The sequence below is a fragment of the Gasterosteus aculeatus genome, chromosome 5, assembly GCF_964276395.1.
Source record: "Gasterosteus aculeatus chromosome 5, fGasAcu3.hap1.1, whole genome shotgun sequence".
Taxonomy (NCBI): Eukaryota; Metazoa; Chordata; class Actinopteri; order Perciformes; family Gasterosteidae; genus Gasterosteus; species Gasterosteus aculeatus.
This window is the reverse complement of record NC_135692.1, coordinates 6,498,319-6,517,683: the sequence shown is the minus strand read 5'-3', so window position 1 is coordinate 6,517,683 and position 19,365 is coordinate 6,498,319. Positions and strand designations below refer to the sequence as shown.

Sequence of the window (19,365 nt, the reverse complement as noted above, 5' to 3'; positions counted from 1 at the left end):
GTTTTGGTTCACTTTGAGTTACAGGCAGGCAGCCCTGACGTCCCACCACTGCTGAAACATAAATAAATCAAGAAAAGTAACACACACACATACACACACTGCGCCGCCAATAAAATGGGCTACGGTACCTTTTTTATAGGCGAGGTAATGCAACACCTTTCTAGCATCATTCACAGTGCAACAGAAGACTAACAGTCTCTCCAATGAATCCATATTGTTTCTGATAGGCGAGTCGTGTGCACCACCCGAGAGGCGAGCGATCTCCGCTGTGACCTGCAAATCAATGGGCAGATGGCCTCTCCAAATCTCATATTGCATTAGTATTCAAAAATGTTGTCTGATTGCAAAGTAGGCCGCGTCACCTCGCCACCGCTCGGTTTGCGTGCGTGCCGTTACTCAGAGCAGCTGCCTGCAGACGAATCCTTTGGCTCTGATTAAACCCTCAAAGCTTTGGCCCTAATGTGCACAACGCCGAGGGGAGGGAGGGGGGGGGGGGGAGGAGGAAGGGGCATGACAGGCTATTGGCAGATGAAGGAGACTTTTGACACAAAGAGTGCAGGTGACCTTGTGGAGCCGCCTGGCAGCTAACTAGATAACAGCCGCTAACCAGAGGGGGATCAATTCTAAATTCGGTCCCAGCAACCTCAAGCAAATGTGTGCGAGCTGAAGACCGCGAACACGTCGTCGGTAGAATAAATATGTCAGTTTGCACATTTTCGAGGAACTGGTCTTCCAACACAGCCAGCGAAAAACAACACTAAAAGTTACTGTCTGTCTGACCTTGAGCGTCTCTCTCACACACACACACACACACACAGCAGTCATTAAGACCTGGTCCCGTATTGTGCTGGGACTGCAGTGAGGGCTATTACAGTCCCTCGTTCTGTCTCTCAATAATGCATGATTCATTAGCCAACTCTGAAATAGAGTGAAACTGAGCACAGGGTGGAAACTAAAGAGGGACTCAGTAGGTAGCCACGGTCTTCCACAGAGACCTGCACACACACAGCATGCGCTAACATACGGCGCTCAGATGTGGTGCTCAGATATCATCGTCTTTTCTAGAGTTTTTGTATTCTGCTCTTATGAATGGAGCAAGGGCTTAGTTGAGCATTTAGATACGTAGTGCACTAATGTGAAAAAGGCCCAACGAGCTGAAACTGACACACCTAAAGCTGACGCCGAAGGGCCACATAGAGCGTCCTACTTTGATGAGCTGGGAGTGGTAAGGTTTTGTTGTGGAGCATTTAGCAGCCAAAGAGCCAGACATTACCCTCAGCAGTAGGTGGAGACCAAAACAGACCACCAGGTGGCCAGAAACCCCCCAATGCTAATGTTTCTCTGTATCAATGTGTTGTATGCATTGGTTAAGCAACACAATAAATACTTTGAGAGGGATTCAAAGAACAACATACAGAGAGAGAAAGAGTATCGTCCATGAAAGGGGAGCATTCAGCCCTGCTTCATTCCCTACAGAGGCTGCAGGCCCGGGCTGGAGTTTCACCTCGTTCTGGCCCAGTGAAATACAAACCCCTCTCATCACAGACCCCATTCCCACCAGAAACACATTATTGATCCCTCTCTGCGACCCCTTCAGGTTTTTTATTATTGCTCAGGTGAAAATGGAAAAAAAACAGGAAAGCAGCAGCACGTAGCCTAACAAGTGCACTGCATTGTGGGAACCTCGGCTCCCCTCTGGTGTGGAGGATGACTCCTCCTGAAATCACTCAGAGCTCCAGTGGCTGCACACAACTACGATGCTGTACTCGATCTGCCCTTGTGCCAATAATGAATACATGGATACACAAACACAAGATGGGATTGTGAATTAGCTTTTGATGGCAGCTGCTGTCGAAGTTGAAGTGGAGCTCCGCTTGCATAAGCGTCCCACTGTCCTGCTGAGAACCGTTGTGCTCATCGGACTGCCCGGTTTGCCATAACTGAACGCTTGAAGATACGCCGACAAAACACGAACCAAGCGGTGACGTCAGCCCGTGGGCAGCGTCCCCTCTCGGTCGGCATGTGGGGGAAACTTGCTGTCGGGTGCGAATCCATCATTTGCATCTTGGGCTCTAACTTTGAAACAGAAGCAAGGAGCTTTTATGTGTGTTACAAATAATATTTAAAATCTCGTGATGCGACTTTGAGGGTCTAGTTAATGGTCGTGTGATAATCCCTCTGGCTTTCCTTTCCTCTTTGCCCTTCCTCCGAAGTTTTCACGCGATGACTCACCATTGTTGTTGTTGGAGGAGTTTTTATTAAGCAGCTTGAGTGACATCAGTTGTTTTTTCGCGCCTTGTATTAACGGCAGCAATCTGTCTTGTTCAAGATCACAGATGCAGGTTTGGATTTGCAGGCGAGCTGCAGATTGCTCAGAGTGATTAGGAGATGCACTCATGTATTTCCATCATTATTTCCACAGTAGATGGTGCACGTTGACGTAGAGGCAGAATTATCTCCGGTGGGAGATGAGAGTGCCAACTTCTACACTCCCCTGAAAAACGATAGTAAACACAATCAAAATGTTGTGTAGCATAGTTATTGTTATTAAAAATATAGAAATCTACCAGAAAAGTGAGCAAGCTTGGCCTTAAAAATAATTACTAAAGCTTTTATAAACATCTAACACATGCACAATGTGAAAGTTGTTGTCCGGAGTGGCGAACCCAGGGAGAATGGGCCGTTATCATTTTAGTACAGCCTGTAATAGCAGCTTAAACACCAGCTCTTTCTCCCGGGAGTCGGTGGAGACCAAAACAGAGCTGGAAGGATGTTTAAATGAATGTGATTACGTTTCTCTGTCATCATTTTGGCATAATAATGTGATAACACATCAATGATGTGTTTACAGCTTGTTTAACATTCCCCAAATGGCCAAAAACAAATGAATTAGTGTTGCATTAAAGCAAGCCACAGTGCCCTACTTTCATATTTTCATATTTTAATAAGATCCATTCGCAGCACATAAGGTTTAAGGAGGATCAGTAGACATGTTATTTGTAATATTTTGGATTAATATAAGAGATGAGATAATTTGAGTTAAAGTTAAATGGTACAACTTGGTGAACACTATTCTGTTTCTCAAAAAACAAGCATTTAAAAAAATTCTAAAAATAAGATTATTGCCCTGATGGTTTATTCCATAGATTTGGCCCATACGCTTATCTTGAGAAATGATCTCCCTTCAGATTAATTAGTGAATGTGTGCTGCTGGTACTGCATGCCTCATCACCACACTAACATATTGATGGGTAATGACCAGAGCAATTATCAATAACCCCTCTGATTAACGCGGCATGTGTGTGCAATGTGTTCCGATGTTAGTATCAGCAGACATGATGGCAACCCGGGGAAAAAGGAAAGCATACATGCTTCTGTGTTTAGTTCATCCTGCCCTATTCGGATCACATGCAGAAGTACACATTGACCCCGTAGACAAATGGCACCGTGTTCTGGACTCAGTCATGTGAGTGCTTTACGCACACACAAATACGTCTTATGCTCTTATGGACCCTGTTCTGAAAGCAGGTTTGCCCAAGCTGTTTGTACTGGCGTCGCTCCAGACGGCAGCAGCTCGCGCTGTGACTGCAGCCCGCTGAGAAGGGGGAAAAATCCACAACATTTTATGGAAAGAAGTAAAGATAAGAAGTGCAATCTGTCTAAAGGGGAAAAAGGGCAAATATTATAAGTGTAAAGAAGGAGGCGTTTACACAACAGAGTGAGGAAATAGGGAAAGAATGGAGAGAGACGTGGTCGGCGGTGGAGGGAGGGAGCCCATGCAGGGGCATGTTTGGGTTCATTTCTTGACCTCTTGTTTCAATCGGGGGCAGATTTGTGATTAATGGATTCTCACACGGGCACGGAATCGCTCAGCGCTTCCCTGCGACATTCTGCTCTATCTGTCCTCTCTTACCGGGCCCCAGTTCAGGGCTGCCGGTGTCTCTCCGCCTACACACCGTAGGTCAAGGCAGACAGTAAACACAGCGCTCAGTAAATGTCTGTAAGGACTTAACTCAGAGGGAGACGGTCGACCGCTCTGGGCTGTGCAGCGAGAAGCTTATTTATTTGCGTCTAGGTAAGCCAAAGCGAAACCTGGACTCGCTTTGCTGGTTGGGCTGTGGACTAATGTAGGCCCAAGCTGATTGTTGGTTAATTTCACACCGGAAACTCCAAGCCAAGACCAAAGTTTATGGTGTCCATGGTGAGATGTTGGCAAGATGTTCATTTTGTAGCTCCCCTGGGATCGAGAGGTTGATTTGTCTGAGAGTTGATGTGTTCGTACATTAAAGCAATCCTTTCACAAGTTGTTTCAAATATGTGAAGGTTAATTGTAGCCTTTTGATGGCCTAAAAATGTCTTGTTGATTCCTTGTTGAGTTTGACCTCTCGTATAACTCCTGATTGCCCAAGAAAAGGGATTGAGTTGCAAACTGTGCCTTTAAAGAAACAAGATTTTGTTTTCGGTCTAAATAATCTGAACCATTCAATGTCCTTATTATGCACCTGTAACAGTCAGCTGCGAGTGTGAGTGGCTTTGTGAGGATGTATGGAATTACATTGCTGCCCAGACCCGCCTTGTTTGGTGTGTTAATAACGTTAGCTAAAAGGCACTAAACACAAATACCGTTGAGGCTGATTGGAATGTTTTTTTTGACTCGATGGTGGTGCTGGATAAAAAGTCATCGCGGCACACTTTATCCATCCATTATTTTTTTCCCCCCAAGAAAAACCCAAGATCAACCTAAAGGTGGCGCTGAAGGAAAGGCCACCTGCTTATCAACATCGCTGGTAGTCATCCTCTGGGGACCATGAAAGTTTGTACACGTTATTGTGCCAATCCATCTGAACAGCGTTGAGATATTTGAGAGGACAAGTGAAACCGGATGAAATTCAAGTCCGACCAGCAAGGCCAGAATTATTCAAACCTGCTGCTAACACAGCTAACAACTACATTTAGCGCTCAGTAGCTGATTGTTCAAAGAATCAAAGCACTCAAATGTTCCTACCACATTATTTACTACAAATTGTATTATATCGATACCCGGGATGTTGGAATTATCCCATCTCACATTGTAAACTAAGCTGTTGGTGTTAAGACTGGGTCTCTGTGTCCCACTAGGCAGTGATATTTCCCAACACCAGCAGCTTGGTGGGATTGACACAGCTCAGCTTCATTGTGGCGAGTACTGTAAGGACCCTGTGTGGCCTTTTGTATTGTACTTATAGGAGGTGGCACGACAAAGGGACACACAACGTTGGTTTTGGACGGTTACAGATGGGAGGGAAGCTGAGCCATTAAGGTCCTTATAGCTACTGTGGATGTCACAGAGAATCCACACGTCTGTGAAAGCTGTAAAAACTATAAGTGTGAAGTCTGCTGCTACAAAAAACCATCAGCTCCTCAGTGGTGAGAAACACCAAAAAAGAAGCTTCACAGCAGTTGAGCAAATACTAACTTTTCAGGTTTAACAATGATTACACTTAAAGAAATGTTGATGCTGTCATGTTGACGTCACTTTTTGTGATTTCGGCGGTGTTAACGGGCCATTCCAGGTAAAAAAACATATTTACTGACCCATGTAGGAGGGGGTTCATTTCAGTGGACATTCTTACCACAAGATCAGACAAAAGCTAAATTTGAGCCTTTTTTCTCAAATAGATTTTTTAATAACACATTTTACTTTTTGTCAATTGTAATCTTACAAATGTCCTGCTTACGACAATACGTTCTCAATTGATTACCCGCTAACCATGAGGGTGTTTGTTAACCGTCAGAACAGTTTATGAACAGAATAGACAAACAAAATAAAAAATGATAATTGGTTAGTTTTTCCGCTGCACATAGATGTTTTTAGAAAATAGCTGCGCTGGCGTTCTTCTTTGTTTTTATCTTCCAAGCAAGGCTTATTGCCTCGTGGCTCTAGTGTCATACTTTATGTACAGACCTGAAGGTGGCGTGGCAATAAAACTAGATCTGACTATTACATTGACCTATACGGATAGCCGATAAAGCCATGCAGTTTCAGTTTAATGCGTGAAGGGATTTCTTGGGAGCGATATACCCGTGTCTGGCACTTTAACCAAATGAGGTGAATACTCACATTCACAAATGATGGCACAGGATATAAAGAGCTTTCAGGAGCAATTTCTTCAGCAGAAAGTAGTTCCAAAAAAACCTCTTACAATCTGAACAATATGTACCCAAAACTATCAACATGACCAAATACCACAACGTCTGTTTTTCTGATCCTTTTAATAAAAGATCATGTTGAATATTTACCTGAATATTGTCTAATTACTGGGCTGAATTGCACTCAGTAGCAATACCAGCCAAACAGCAACGTCACAATTACCCCACCCCTGAAAAAACAACGTTTTTCTGCACTGCGCTTCATTTTTGTGTTCTCACGCTTCTTTTTGCTCAGCTTATCACTTTTCTCCATTTCCATTAAAGAACATACATCAGCGAAATATGGCTCCACCATCTCTTGTTACCCCACACACTGTGTCAGCTCTCCGAAGCAGAGAGCATTGCTCCTGCTGCAGGAGGACATGGAGACGAGGATACAGACAACGCACATTCGTCTCATCGAAAATGTCTCGAGCAATTCACTGAATATTCAGCATTTAAAATGGGGAACCATTATCCTCAACGCACATGAAGGATCAAGACTTCTAGCTCATTCACCCAATTGGTCTGCTGTTTATGACCATTAACCTCATCAGAGCTGCTTCCTCTATTTCTCCTCCCCATCACGTTTGTCTCTGTGGCCGATTTAATACTTTCTTCCTCCTTTGCATTTTAAACTACCAACTGTGGAGAAAAATCCAAATCCTCATTGCCATTTAAGGAATGAGATCTGACATTTGTCAGAGAAATAGCACTTGAGCGCTACTCGGGGCGATGTGTAAGAATAGTTGCCATGACTACATTTACATCGTTTCTGGGAAAGAGCACTGAGGGCTTTTCAATAGAGGCTCTGTGCAAATTCAGGCCGTTCAAGTGGAATGAAAATGCAATGTTTTGAGGATACATTGCAGCTCGTGCATGCTGATCGGCCCGTTAATATATTGTGCTGAGGATGCGTGTTCTTTTTTGATAATCTGACATCATCCTCATGATGCCCAGGGATGGATCTCACACCGACAGGCGGGAGGGAATGACGGAGATCAGTTTAAAAGGAGCGTGCGGCGTGTGCGTGGGAGGAGGTCAGAGTCCAAATGAAAGAGGGGGGGTGTGCGAGGGGATGAAAATACAAATCACAATGACAGGGACAGCCTGCCTACTGTAGCGCACTCCATTCACTATGCATGGAAATGTGACACATTCCCACCGCAATGGATGGCACTCACTTTAAAGCCCATTCCATCCACAAGCGCTGGCTGTTCACCTCAGAGCGTAATTGAATTTTTCAGAAATTCGATCGGATGGTGCAAGGGCACAGCTCTGCCGCTGTGAGGCGGGAAAACAACAACAAACACAGAGCGATCCTGTGCCTGTTATTAGGCTTTGATGCGACTCTGTTCTGCCCCGTTGGCCGATTCGTGACACAGCACCCGGCATGCTAAACACAGGCCCCCACACACCCCTCCAACATGAAACCAAACAGTACAGCAGGATGGTATTTAAATAGGAGGAGCACGGATGATCCCCCCTATTGTGTAACCTTCGTTCTCCTCCAGATGGCTGGATATGAAGCGGTCCAGGGGTCACGACACTGTAACTCGGGCTCATGTGTGAAACCTCTGGCTGCTACATGTCAGGCACACGCTCATTAAACCACACAAACACCATCTCGCCCCCCCCCCATTATGTTCAGACGCATGGCACGAGTCCCAGCTTCTGGATGTTGTCGGTGAAGTCCAAGAAGTCAAACATTTCTGCTGCGTATGTATTAGTGCCGTTCCTGGTCCAGTGAAAACAACACTCTCTGGCCTCCCTCATGCGGCAGCGTTTGTAAACAGACTCGGGGAGGGGGCAGCACGTGACACCGGACCCCCAGACTCCAGCGAATGAGAATAAGAATGAAGCAGGTGCTTGAGCGTGAGTGCGTGAAGCTATAAATTCCAGCGTGCTGTGAGATGTTGGATTGCTTTCTCTACAGATCCGCTCTGAATATTAATTGAGTGGCACCTCTTCTTTCACATTGGCCAAGACTGTATTTCGATAAAAGAGCAGGAAACCCTGTGTTGCAAGAAACAGTATTGGTACAACATTCTGCTCAAACAGTACTGCAATCAGCCATAAACATGATAACATTGTCTTAACAGGGTCAAGTTCTCTTTCAGGATTCAGGGGATAAATCTCTGCAGAGCTGCATAACCTAGAAAATAAAGAAGTATCTGCTTTATCCTCCAACTGACGATCTGTGAAAGATCTGAGCTCAATAGACGTGTCGGGCTATTTCTTTCTGTGCGCCTTTCTTTGTGGGTGTGGATGCACAGATTGGGACTGCGTCAAAACAAGTGGCACAGTGTTGAATATTGACGAAGACAACTGGATGGGCGAGGGAGACGCCCGCGTGTGGTCAGGTGTCGTGACAGTTCTCCCGAATCTCACAAAGGGGTCTTGATGCCTAAACCGAGCTTCTGTTTTGCAGCGTGACGTCGCCCTGAAGCAACTTGAAAGGCGGGGAACTCGTCTCACTCGGAGCAAAAGATTGTGCCTTTTCGACTGTTGAGTGAAGTCACCTCTTCTAACATTGCTGAAGCTTTGAAGTCCACTGGAAAAGACAGGATCTAATAACTCTACCCGAGCTCTCTCGGTGTTAGTCAAATAGCCAAAAGACATGAATGCCGTGTGTGTGACCGCGTTCATTATACAGCAGGCTCACATGAGTAGTGCTTTTTTAGTTCAGTGGTTCAAGAATCCAATTCCTTTCCTCATAAATACTGTTTCTTGTTATGCTTTTCTCGGTAAGCAAGCAAAGAGCCCATATTCATATTCCCTCTGTACTCTTACATTTAATCCCCTACAAGTACTGAGCATGAGATATGAACGCATATCAAACTAATACCCAGTGAGCACCTCCGGGATTTGAACAAAGCTTTGTGTGCAGCTACAAAGCAAAAGCGAAGAGAAAAAAGCTTCACAGCTTTGTGAAGAGAAGGCGTAAAATGTCCACGTGGACTGACTTCACTTAAAAATGTGCATGAGTCACGGTGCAACGTATCACTTTATTAGCCACGTTTACCTCCAGCTCCCAGCCAGAAGGACTCAAAACAACAGCAGGCTCCGCCACCGGATCCATACTCTGGTGGAGAATAACAAATAGGTCATTGTTAAGCACCGCCGATGCCCACAGCCAAAACTAACACTTACTTAGACACAGTGGGTGACGGAGCAAAGGGGTTCTGGACTTGCTCCTGGTGGTTCTTACAGAGCTGGGGGAAATAGCGATGCGGCATGTCGTGCAAATTGAAGCATGTTTGGAACATTTGGTCTTAGTCATACATTTCCTGTGGCGTGAGGCAAAAAGGAAAGCACTCCTGCTCCGGTGGCCTCGGCGCATCTCCAAGGCCCCCCCACAGAGTGTTAGGTTTGTGCCCGGGTCATCCATCACACCAGATCCCTGTTGGTGAACGGACTCATCTCTAACACCTGCTGAGACTCAATCTGGAGGCTGGAAGAACTCTCGGTTGTGCCCTGCAGCGTCCCCCAGCCCTCCGGCTGCATTTCCTAGCACTTCCTTCATGGCGCTAGGCTGTGGTACTGAGCTAAACATCGACCATAGCGATTAACCGCGATTAATCGCTCCGTCTGAGTTCAATTGTAACCTCACCTCATGTTTGAGCGAAAGGTCAAAATCTGTTCGGCAAGACGTCAGTAAAGCCCGAACGCAGCACCATTTAAAGCAGGCGGTAATGTCGAGTGAAGTCAACGGTGTCTTTATGAGTGCATTCTCTCTACTGACCAGCAGGGCGCGACTCCTGCAGTTGCAAAAAGGCTCTCTGGTTGTTCAGAAGTGCACCATTCTTATCATTGTCTCCTTAACCACTGTAAACATGAGTTTATGGCCTCGATATCTAGTTTCAGGTCGTCTTTAAAACAGCAAATAGACCATAAAGCAGCATAAGTTTTAGAACGACACGACCAGAGACGTATACGACGCATTCTAATATGGTGATCAAGACCATGATGATTTTAGAGTTTATCAGTCTACAAATGAGACTATAATTACAACCTGCAGTTAGCTAGCTAACTAGCCAACTGCTAACTAGGAAAAATATGATTATCAAAATTTAGGGGTTCATCTAAACACCCACTGACATCGATCACGTCGTTGCTGATAGTTCAGTTTGCAGTCAACAGTGCTGTGCCCTGATTGTAATGCTACACAATGGTTACTAGTGGTTATAAGATGAGACTGTGTTAACGTTCTTTTGGCCGCAGATGGCTATTTTCAAGCATGAAATGGCGATTATCTTTTTCATAAATTTGCAAAGAAATAACAACATCAACATGATGTATTTCATCACAATACAGTCACATCATTTAGTTTAAAGCCATGTCTGTTAACTGTGTGGATTCACTCTTTTTTCCCGGGGATCTGCAGACAGGGGGAAATGAGTAGTGCTGTGAATACAAAAAACACATTTAAAGAGACATGAATCGCTATGAAAAACTCCCTCTCCGCTCCTCTTCTCTTTGTACTCAATACGTTCTCTTAAAAACCAATGGTCTCATGGGGGGATAAAGCCGGCTGTCCAAGGCCACTCTGATGTTTTCCGTAATGCATTATGCACTTTGAAGCATGTTTACTTTAGATCGGGGGAAGAAAGAGCGGAGGGTCCATATTTTGGTCTTATGATGTAGTGAAGAACACGACGAGGACAACAGACAATCTAATTTAATTACTATTCATGGCGACCAATCATAATAAGCATTTGAAATGATAAAGACTCATCTGCTGCAAATGCTGTTTTTGTTTCAGCCCCCCGACCCCTCTTCTTTAGAGGACAGCCTTTCTTCTCTCCTCCTCATTGTCCTCGCCTGTTCTGCCACTCGCCCTCCCAGCTGTACAATTAATGTGGTATTGTATATATTGTGCAAACACACAGTGTGCGAGCCCATGTTAGGTAAGGGCAGGCTGTGGTGTCAAACACCTTAGGCCTGTCAGGGGAGAGCTGGAGCCTTGCACTGTTCGGCTGCAGAAAATAAAAAGACACTGGAGAGCTGCCGGAGTCCATTTTGTGTATCGATGCATCTCAAAAGTCCACAGACCTCATAATTAAGAGATGTGTATGACAGCTACACACTGGGGAAGTGGTGCCCATATTTACATTAATGGCAATAGTGAGATTTTTTCCATTTTGTTTAAAAATGGTGCAAATTGTGCCGCGTCAATGAACACCACACTCAATAAGTGAATGCTGTTCTAGATACACATCTGCAGCCGGCTCAGGGAACATTATAATGTTATTGGTGAGAAGCAGGAACATGTCCAGTGACAGCTGTGTCCCTCCGCCACAGATACTCAGTTTAACCCTGTAGTGGGAAGCGCAGAGCGGATGTGGTGCCATTTCACTGTTTACTCTGGCTAACAACGGTAAGGATATTTAAAACAGACACATGAAGACCTGTCAGTCTGTTACCCTTCAACAACGATGGTGCGAGATTTATCTTGTATTTTTCAACAAATAAGCCTATTGGAATATATATTTGCTAGAAACCTGCTCGAATAAAATAGTCCCGAGCACAGGAAAGGCGAACTACTACCGTAAATAGAACCCTGCGGTGCATCGAGCACACAACCCTCCAATCACAGCTGCAGTCGCAGCGGTTTTCGATGACGAGCCGGCGCTCGTCCAATAGCAGCGCGTTACTGGCTGTTGACCTCTGCGAGCCGCATCACCACCTCCTCCGCGTCCGTGGCGGAGCGCTACTATAAAACCAAATCAGCGAGCGTTTTAAAGGGCAGAGTTGTAAAAACTCCCAGGCTGCGGGGAGCTTTCTTACCAGCCTGCTAACCCGAATTCTACTTCACCCCACGGAACCACCGCCTGGAGCATTTTAAAGGCACAACGACATTTTTTATCTCCTTCAAAAACTGTACGAGGAAACCGCCTGCTGGATCAGACCCTTTTGAAAGAAAAAGCTGTTGTGAATTTTCATGTAAGTGCATTTTATTAACTCGACGTCGGCGTACCATTCGTTTATTCGTAAACCGGTTTACATTTATCGGACGTTGATTGCCTAACACTCCTTCGGTCTTGGCTAAATCGGATGCTAAGTAGCTTACGCCCGATCAACACGGTCCGTGGATCCACGTCGTAGCGAGTTGTGTGACTACGTCGCCGGTACCGTGACGCACGCTGCCGTCGTTCTCTCTGTGACCCCGCGAGGTGACACCGGTAACCGGGCCGTCGAGCCTGGAACCCTAACGGCGTCGGATCGAGCCGCACATCTGTTCACACCCTCCATTCATTCGCTAATGCTAGCAGGAGAAGGGGAGTCGGTGCTTTTGTAACGTTACGTGTCTCCGTCTCATTCAGCGAGACGCTTTTTTTTCTTCTCCCTCCTCCGTCGTCCTAGAAAAGACGTTTACAACAGTGTGTGTGGACTTTGAATGCTGATTATGTAACTGCGATTCCCCCCCCCCCCCCCCCCCCCCTTCGTCAAAAGCTCGTACGTGCTGCTCCACCCGCCGCATTAGCTCCGTCGTGCACGGTGGAAAACGCTGGAAGGGCCCGACACCATCAAACATGGGACGCGATGTTTTGAACGAAGGGTTGTTGGTTTATTTATTTTTGCCCGAACGTGTCCGTGCGCCCAATGAGGCGATCGAAAAAAAGCGAGATCGTTGTGACACCAGGCGTCAGATCCTCCGCCCTCGGTAGAGGTCAAGCATGCTCTTGTATTTGTGTCACAGCAGACCGCTGGGGACACACACACACACACACACACTGCTGACGGCCTGAGTCAGTGGCTGCCATTTATTTATAGCTGTTGATATTTTACAGGGGGACGTGTGGGTGTTTATGATCCGCATTAAACGTCATTGATCACAATGTTTAGTTTTATATGGAATGCTAGCTGTCTTATTTGTGTTGGCGATGGCCAATAGTTTTTTTTTTTATACTTACTGCTTTCCTCTTTACTTCCTTTCAGGCTCTTTAACCCTGTTGCTGGACGGATATTAATCTTGGCAACAAGCACTGAGTTTTTTCCTTCATCAATTTGATCACTGCTGCCGTTGCGTTCTTTTTTTTTTTTTTCTTTTTTTTTGTCTTTTGTGACTCTCTGGAAAAGCTACTCTGACAGGAAAAAGCATCTCCTCTCCTCGACGCAGCTATGCAGCTTGAAATTCAAGTAGCCCTCAACTTTATTATTTCCTATTTATACAACAAACTCCCTCGACGACGTGTGAACATCTTCGGCGAAGAACTAGAGCGGCAGCTGAAGAGAAAATATGAAGGCCACTGGTATCCGGATAAGCCATACAAAGGGTCGGGGTTCAGGTGCATCCACGTAGGGGAGAAGGTGGATCCTGTGGTGGAGCAGGCTGCCAAAGAGAGCGGGCTGGACATCGAGGACGTCCGGCATAATCTCCCTCAGGACCTTAGCGTGTGGATCGACCCGTTCGAGGTGTCCTACCAGATCGGGGAGAAGGGACCGGTCAAGGTGCTCTATGTGGACGATAACAATGAGAACGGGTCGGAGCTCGACAGGGAGATCAAAAACAGCTTTAACCCCGAGGCCCAGGTCTTCATGCCAATCAGTGAGCCCGTCGGGGCGTCCTCAGAGTCCAGCTCCCCCTCGCCTCCTTTCGGGCAGTCTGCCGCCGTGAGCCCCTCCTTCATGCCGCGCTCCACCCAGCCCTTAACCTTCACCACTGCCACCTTCGCTGCCACCAAATTTGGCTCCACGAAGATGAAGAGCAGTGGCCGCGGCGGCAGCAACAACACAGCCACCACCCCCAACGGTGGCGGTAGCAACAAGGTGGTCCGCACCTCCCCAACCAGTAATTTGGGTCTGAATGTCAACACCCTACTGAAGCAGAAAGCCATCTCCACCTCCATGCACTCGCTGTACGGGCTGGGCCTGGGGCAGCAGAAGGCCTCCGCTCTCTCCCCGAACGCCAAGGAGTTTGTGTTCCCCAGCCTCCCGGGTCAAGCCAGCCCCGGCGGCGCGTTCCCCGGGGAGGGCTCCCTGGGCCTCGGCCCCGCGCCGTACAACAATGCCTTCGACGTGTTCGCCGCCTACGGAAGCCTCAACGACAAGTCCCTCATGGATGGCCTCAACTTCAGCCTGAGCAACATGCAGTATTCTAACCAGCAATTCCAGCCGGTCATGGCTAACTAAGCTCATCGCAACCACGTTATTTATGAACGATGGTGGCTCAAAGAAGGAAAAACAAAACGCACAGATAGGAAAACTGGACTTTCAAGAATATATAGCGTCTAATCAGTCAAGCGCATGTGCCCGAGGGTGTTCTACTGTTCCCCCTCGAGTTTGTTTCGACTAAAGGCTTGTACAAACCCATCCAAGCGTGGTTACTTCAGTCCAACATGCATTGTTGTTGTTTTTCTTTTTCTGCCAACCAAGCACAACGTTTTTTTACCATGTTGGGGAAAATACTCAACATAAAATATATAAAAATACAAGCTTCAAGTTTTGGCCTCTTACAGTATTTTACAGGTGGTAAGACGAGGCTGGTTTTATGAATTGGCACTACTAAGTGGGGTATCTATCTTTTTCTAATTGTATAATTTAATTTAGTACAGAGTTTGTAAGATATCAGAGTATATATTGTTTCTATGACATGGTGTTGCATTTATATCTTTTTACTACTCCAGTGATCTGTGATGGCTGCAGCAGCTTTTTCTTTTTTAAAAAGGTAATTGTTAAAGAAAAAAAATAAAAACACATCAAAAAAAATTCTCAAGATTGTGTACAGAGTATTCCTTAGAGGTGGAATTCAAGTGTAGGAATATTTGCTTTTTCTGGAAAGATGAATTGTATTTTCTGTTAAGAGGTTGAACAGATTTTTGCTATACAACGGACAAAATGTAATCGTATGAATATTAATTTTGTACCTACATTGTGCAATACTTGATAAAAAAAAAAATACGGTATAACAAAGTATTTTGAGTCAGTGTCTTACATGTCAAGAGGGACTGAAATAGTTTATATTGTTAAGTTTGTATTAAATGCTTAAAATGATATGCTTGTCTTTATTTTTTTTAATTTCATATTTGCACCCTGGTCTTTTTAAATAAAATAAACTCCAGTTAAACATGATCTGTGTTGTTGCTTGTTAAATACGTATCTGTTGCTTATAATCTCCAGCAGCGTTGGTCTTCTGTCCGATCAGAGGCTGGTATTGATGGTCACATGCCAGCAGTTACCGCTCCAGTGTCATGAGGGCAACCGGAGGTTAAAATGACGCGACTCAGCATTCTGTCATTGTGGAAACATGAAGCTCACAGCGTATCGACGGTAAACTTTGGACCCGTTCAAGGGCCGAGGGGCGGTTTAGTAGCCACATGACGTCACCAGCAGTGTGCGCCGTCTTATTACTGTGTTGTACGAGGAAAAGAACCTTCAACGCATTGAGTTGCAAAAGCATAACTCCCCCAAAACAATTACATTTGCATGTACGACTCAAAGGTTCAAGGAGGGTGTGGTTTTGTTTTTATGTTGAAACCATTCCTCCTCCCTTCTTTGTCAAAGACTGGCTGTGTACACGAAAGTGACGGCAGAGCAAACCCACCCGGCTAAATACACCTAAAGCCGGTTATAGGTGCTCATAAAGGACAGTGTTTAGTTTCCACAAGACTCAAGTGCCTTTTATAGCACCTGGCGTTTGGTTCAAATGTAAAAGTACCGTCACAATTCTGTAGTAGTGGAATTGTTGCTTATTCCGTGCTTATTAAATCTGAAGTAAATGTCCAGTTGTGAAATGTAAATACAATTTGATTTGCTTTCTTACATAGGAATGCATGAGAAGAACGAGGGTACAGTTAGCATGAAGTTGGAGCCTGTTAGCCTAGCTTAGTACGAAGACCGCAAACTGCCGCTCTGTCTGGAGCTAAAAATAAATGACCAGTGCCGCTAATCATTAGCATCATCTAGTTTGTTTTGTTCAGTAAATTGGGTTTTCACCAGGGGTTATGCGTTTTCACACGGTTTGGGAAAAAGAAAAAGGTACTAGATATTAAAAATAAAAACTAAATGTTCAAATTTGTATTTATTTTGTGCTCCTTTATTTGTTTTATTTGAGAAGTTCGGAAGGGACTCAGACATCTAAAAGGGAACTGCTGGTTTTCTAACACTATCTAATCTAATCCATTTGAAGGCTGAAGAAGGCTCTTCTTACAAAAATGAGAGCAGAAAATCAGCGCGCTGGCGCCCGGGGCTCCGGCAGCAGGAGAAAAGCGCGGCAGCGCCACAAAACGGACCTTTTATGCAGCGGCCGTTGCGAATGGAAATGGCAGAAGGAGAAGATGTGCCGATCCCGGGCCGGATGCTGTCCCGTCGACTGGACCCATCGCAGTCAGAGGCCACCAGCCACAGTGACCATTTTCCTCCCAGTGCAACCATGGATGGACAATAGCTGTTCATACTGGGAATTTGGTTTACCACAAAAACACTAAGAAATAAGAACTGCTAATTTGCCAGTCAGGAAACCGAGTGATATCTCGTGAGAGAGCGATCGAAAAAACAAACCGAATAATTTCACCAATCAACTTAAGTATGTATTATGTATTATCATAATTTATCACTTCTTATCATTTGATCATTAGTTGTATTATTAGTTATGGCTATTCAGTGGTGTAGTATTAAACTGGGTCAGTGGACCAGATAACATATTTCAGTCCTTACCCCAAATCTTTACATTTCAATAAGTCTTGCTCAGTCCTCCAGCCTGAGTGCTAAACTATATTTAAACGTTCACGCACACACACACACACACACACACACACACACACACACACACACACACACACACACACACACACACACACACACACACACACACACACACACACATATTTACACACAGAAAGACAGAGTTCCACATGACCACCTCGGTTCTCTGGGATCAACAGGCCCACAGATGGTCCGGTGTCACACCAGCTGAGAGACTCCTGCGTGGGGTGTCGCCTTGCTGGGACTCCATCTTGTCTGTTGCAGAGCGTGTCCTCCCCCTTTGCTCCACAGAGATACATTCCTGACACGAGTCTTGCACGTTGCACACAGGTCTTTATCATTTTGTATCTCTAAAGCAAGCAGCAGCGTCGTGCATTCAGCATGTTGTACCTGTGTTTGGTTCTGAAAGGTGCGTTTAAAGTTAATAAAACTACTTAGCTGAAAACAAGAGCTATGGACGCGAAGACAGAGCATAACACATTGGACGTAGGAATCAAACAATGAAACAAAAATTTGCTCTTTTTTTTTCAAGAGTCACATTATGAAGCTATAGTATGCCGCCTGTTAGCTTAGCTTAGCATAAAGACCTACCATATTTGTAAACAACTAGATATCTGAAAGGAAGCAAAATTCTACCGTTTGCTTTTTTACTTTTTAGACGAGATGAGCGAAATTCATTGATCTTTATCAATCTTCGTAGCAGAGGGGGAATCCAAATTTAAAATGTTCTTTTATCAAATTCTAGGCAGTGTTTGGTAATTTCTTTCTAAATCTATACATATGCAAAAAAAATTGAGTTGCAAGTTTTGCATTAAATCATACTGGTATGTTCGCTGAAATCGGATTGCCCTCCCTAACCAACCTAATTTTCCACCAGCCGCCACTGGAAGCTGCTTACAATTACTGAAGCAAGCGGCGATAGAACAAATTTGGCTAAATAATTACTAAATTGGCAGATCTTTGTCCACTTGCACAAAAAAGCACTCATATTAATTATAAATTCCAGCATCCAAATGACAGTGTTTACAGGGAAAAGGGCAAGTCGGAGGGAACCATCCTAAAGGGCCGATGATACTTCTCCGTTGCATTTCACCAGCGCTAGCGATCCATTCCAGTAAAGACAAATGCATGCAAGTATTTCAGCACAGCGCCAGGAAACCAAAAGAGGATCTGGGGAGTAATCCAGCAGGCTTTGGATGCTAGTTGATAGCAGATGAGGATGCGAGATCAGCAGTCCAGAGGTGAACCTTGCTATCTGGTTTAAAATCATTTAAGTAAATGACCCATTTTCCCATTTTATCGCTGAGTGTTAATGGGTGGCGCGAGGTACGAATCCTGTGATCAGAGCTGTTGCCTTGGCGAATGTTAAGAAGTGGCGTGCTCCGATTATTAAGTTTAGCCTCTGCAGTGAGGCCGGTAAATTTGAGCCAGATGAAACTCAATTCAAGGAAGAAGACCAGAGCGAGGGGAAGATAAATAGAATATATATAAAGAAAAAAAAGAAGCCCCATCCGGTCTGTTATTCACTGATAAACCCACAGCCGAGACCTTAATGAATACAAGCTGCTGTGCGTGGCCGGGACAGAACCTTCAGTCAGCCGCTGCTTACAACCGCTGCCAAGTCACTTTATTGGGGATCATCCATTCGACCCTATTCTTATTCCAAGCTAGACGATCATTCAACCTAAAAGCACCATGTCTCAGCAGGATGGAGCCGTAATCCATATTTCATTGTGGCTCTGTGAGCTCAAGGGAAGAGAAAAAAAGAACGAGCCGTGATGCATTGTTGCCATTGCTCTCTCGCGCCTCCTGGTCGGGCTCCCCGCCTCTGTTTGTTTTGGTTTCGAAGGCGCAGTTGAAGTTGCAGTGCCGAAGGGTGTTGCACACTTCATTAGGTTTAAAAATAGCCCCTGCAAAGCGTCTGCGTCATCGCAGGAGAATCCTCGCCTCTCCTGCTCCCCCTCCCAGCAGCCAACCTGTGCCTGACACTTCACAGCAGGGACGACATGTGTGCTATTACGCCATCGGAACAATTCCTTCCCCGGCACCTGCATCACACTGACGTAAGGCCTGAGAAGGAATGAATGCCCTTGTGAGGAGGAAGGTTCCTGCTCTGGAGCTATTTGGGGTACCTTACCCCCATCAAGCCTGGTCTACAAAAAGTATGCAAAAAGAATAATATTTTCTCAGGGAGAAAATAGAAGGGAGATACAGGGTTTTTCACTGACTTCACGGAAAATACATGTAGCCATGACAACACATTTCCTTCACCTTTTCTATACAGTTAATGGCTTGCTGAAGCAGACAGGAAGCTCATGATTTAGGGCCCAGCAATCCACCAAAGGCAAATAAATGAAATGTGCGAACAGGGTTTCCAAGGATCTCCGTGCTGCAGCCGGACGTTTGGATCATTCTCTAGTTGCTCTTATCTCGTTTTTATTCATTGTCCTTATCAGGTGGTTCCATCTGATGTCAAATACTGCCGGCTGT

The 19,365-nt window shown here is 45.3% G+C and overlaps 1 protein-coding gene across 1 annotated transcript; it reads left to right on the top strand.

Annotated features, from left to right (window-relative positions):
• The first annotated feature begins 11,860 nt into the window (after positions 1-11,860).
• On the top strand, positions 11,861-15,243 carry LOC120819831 (protein Tob1). The gene is made up of 2 exons (XM_040177573.2): positions 11,861-12,114; positions 13,111-15,243. The coding sequence occupies exon 2, from the start codon at positions 13,294-13,296 to the stop codon at positions 14,302-14,304; it is 1,011 nt and encodes a 336-aa protein (XP_040033507.2). The 5' UTR covers positions 11,861-12,114; positions 13,111-13,293; the 3' UTR covers positions 14,305-15,243.
• The last annotated feature ends 4,122 nt before the right edge of the window (positions 15,244-19,365 follow it).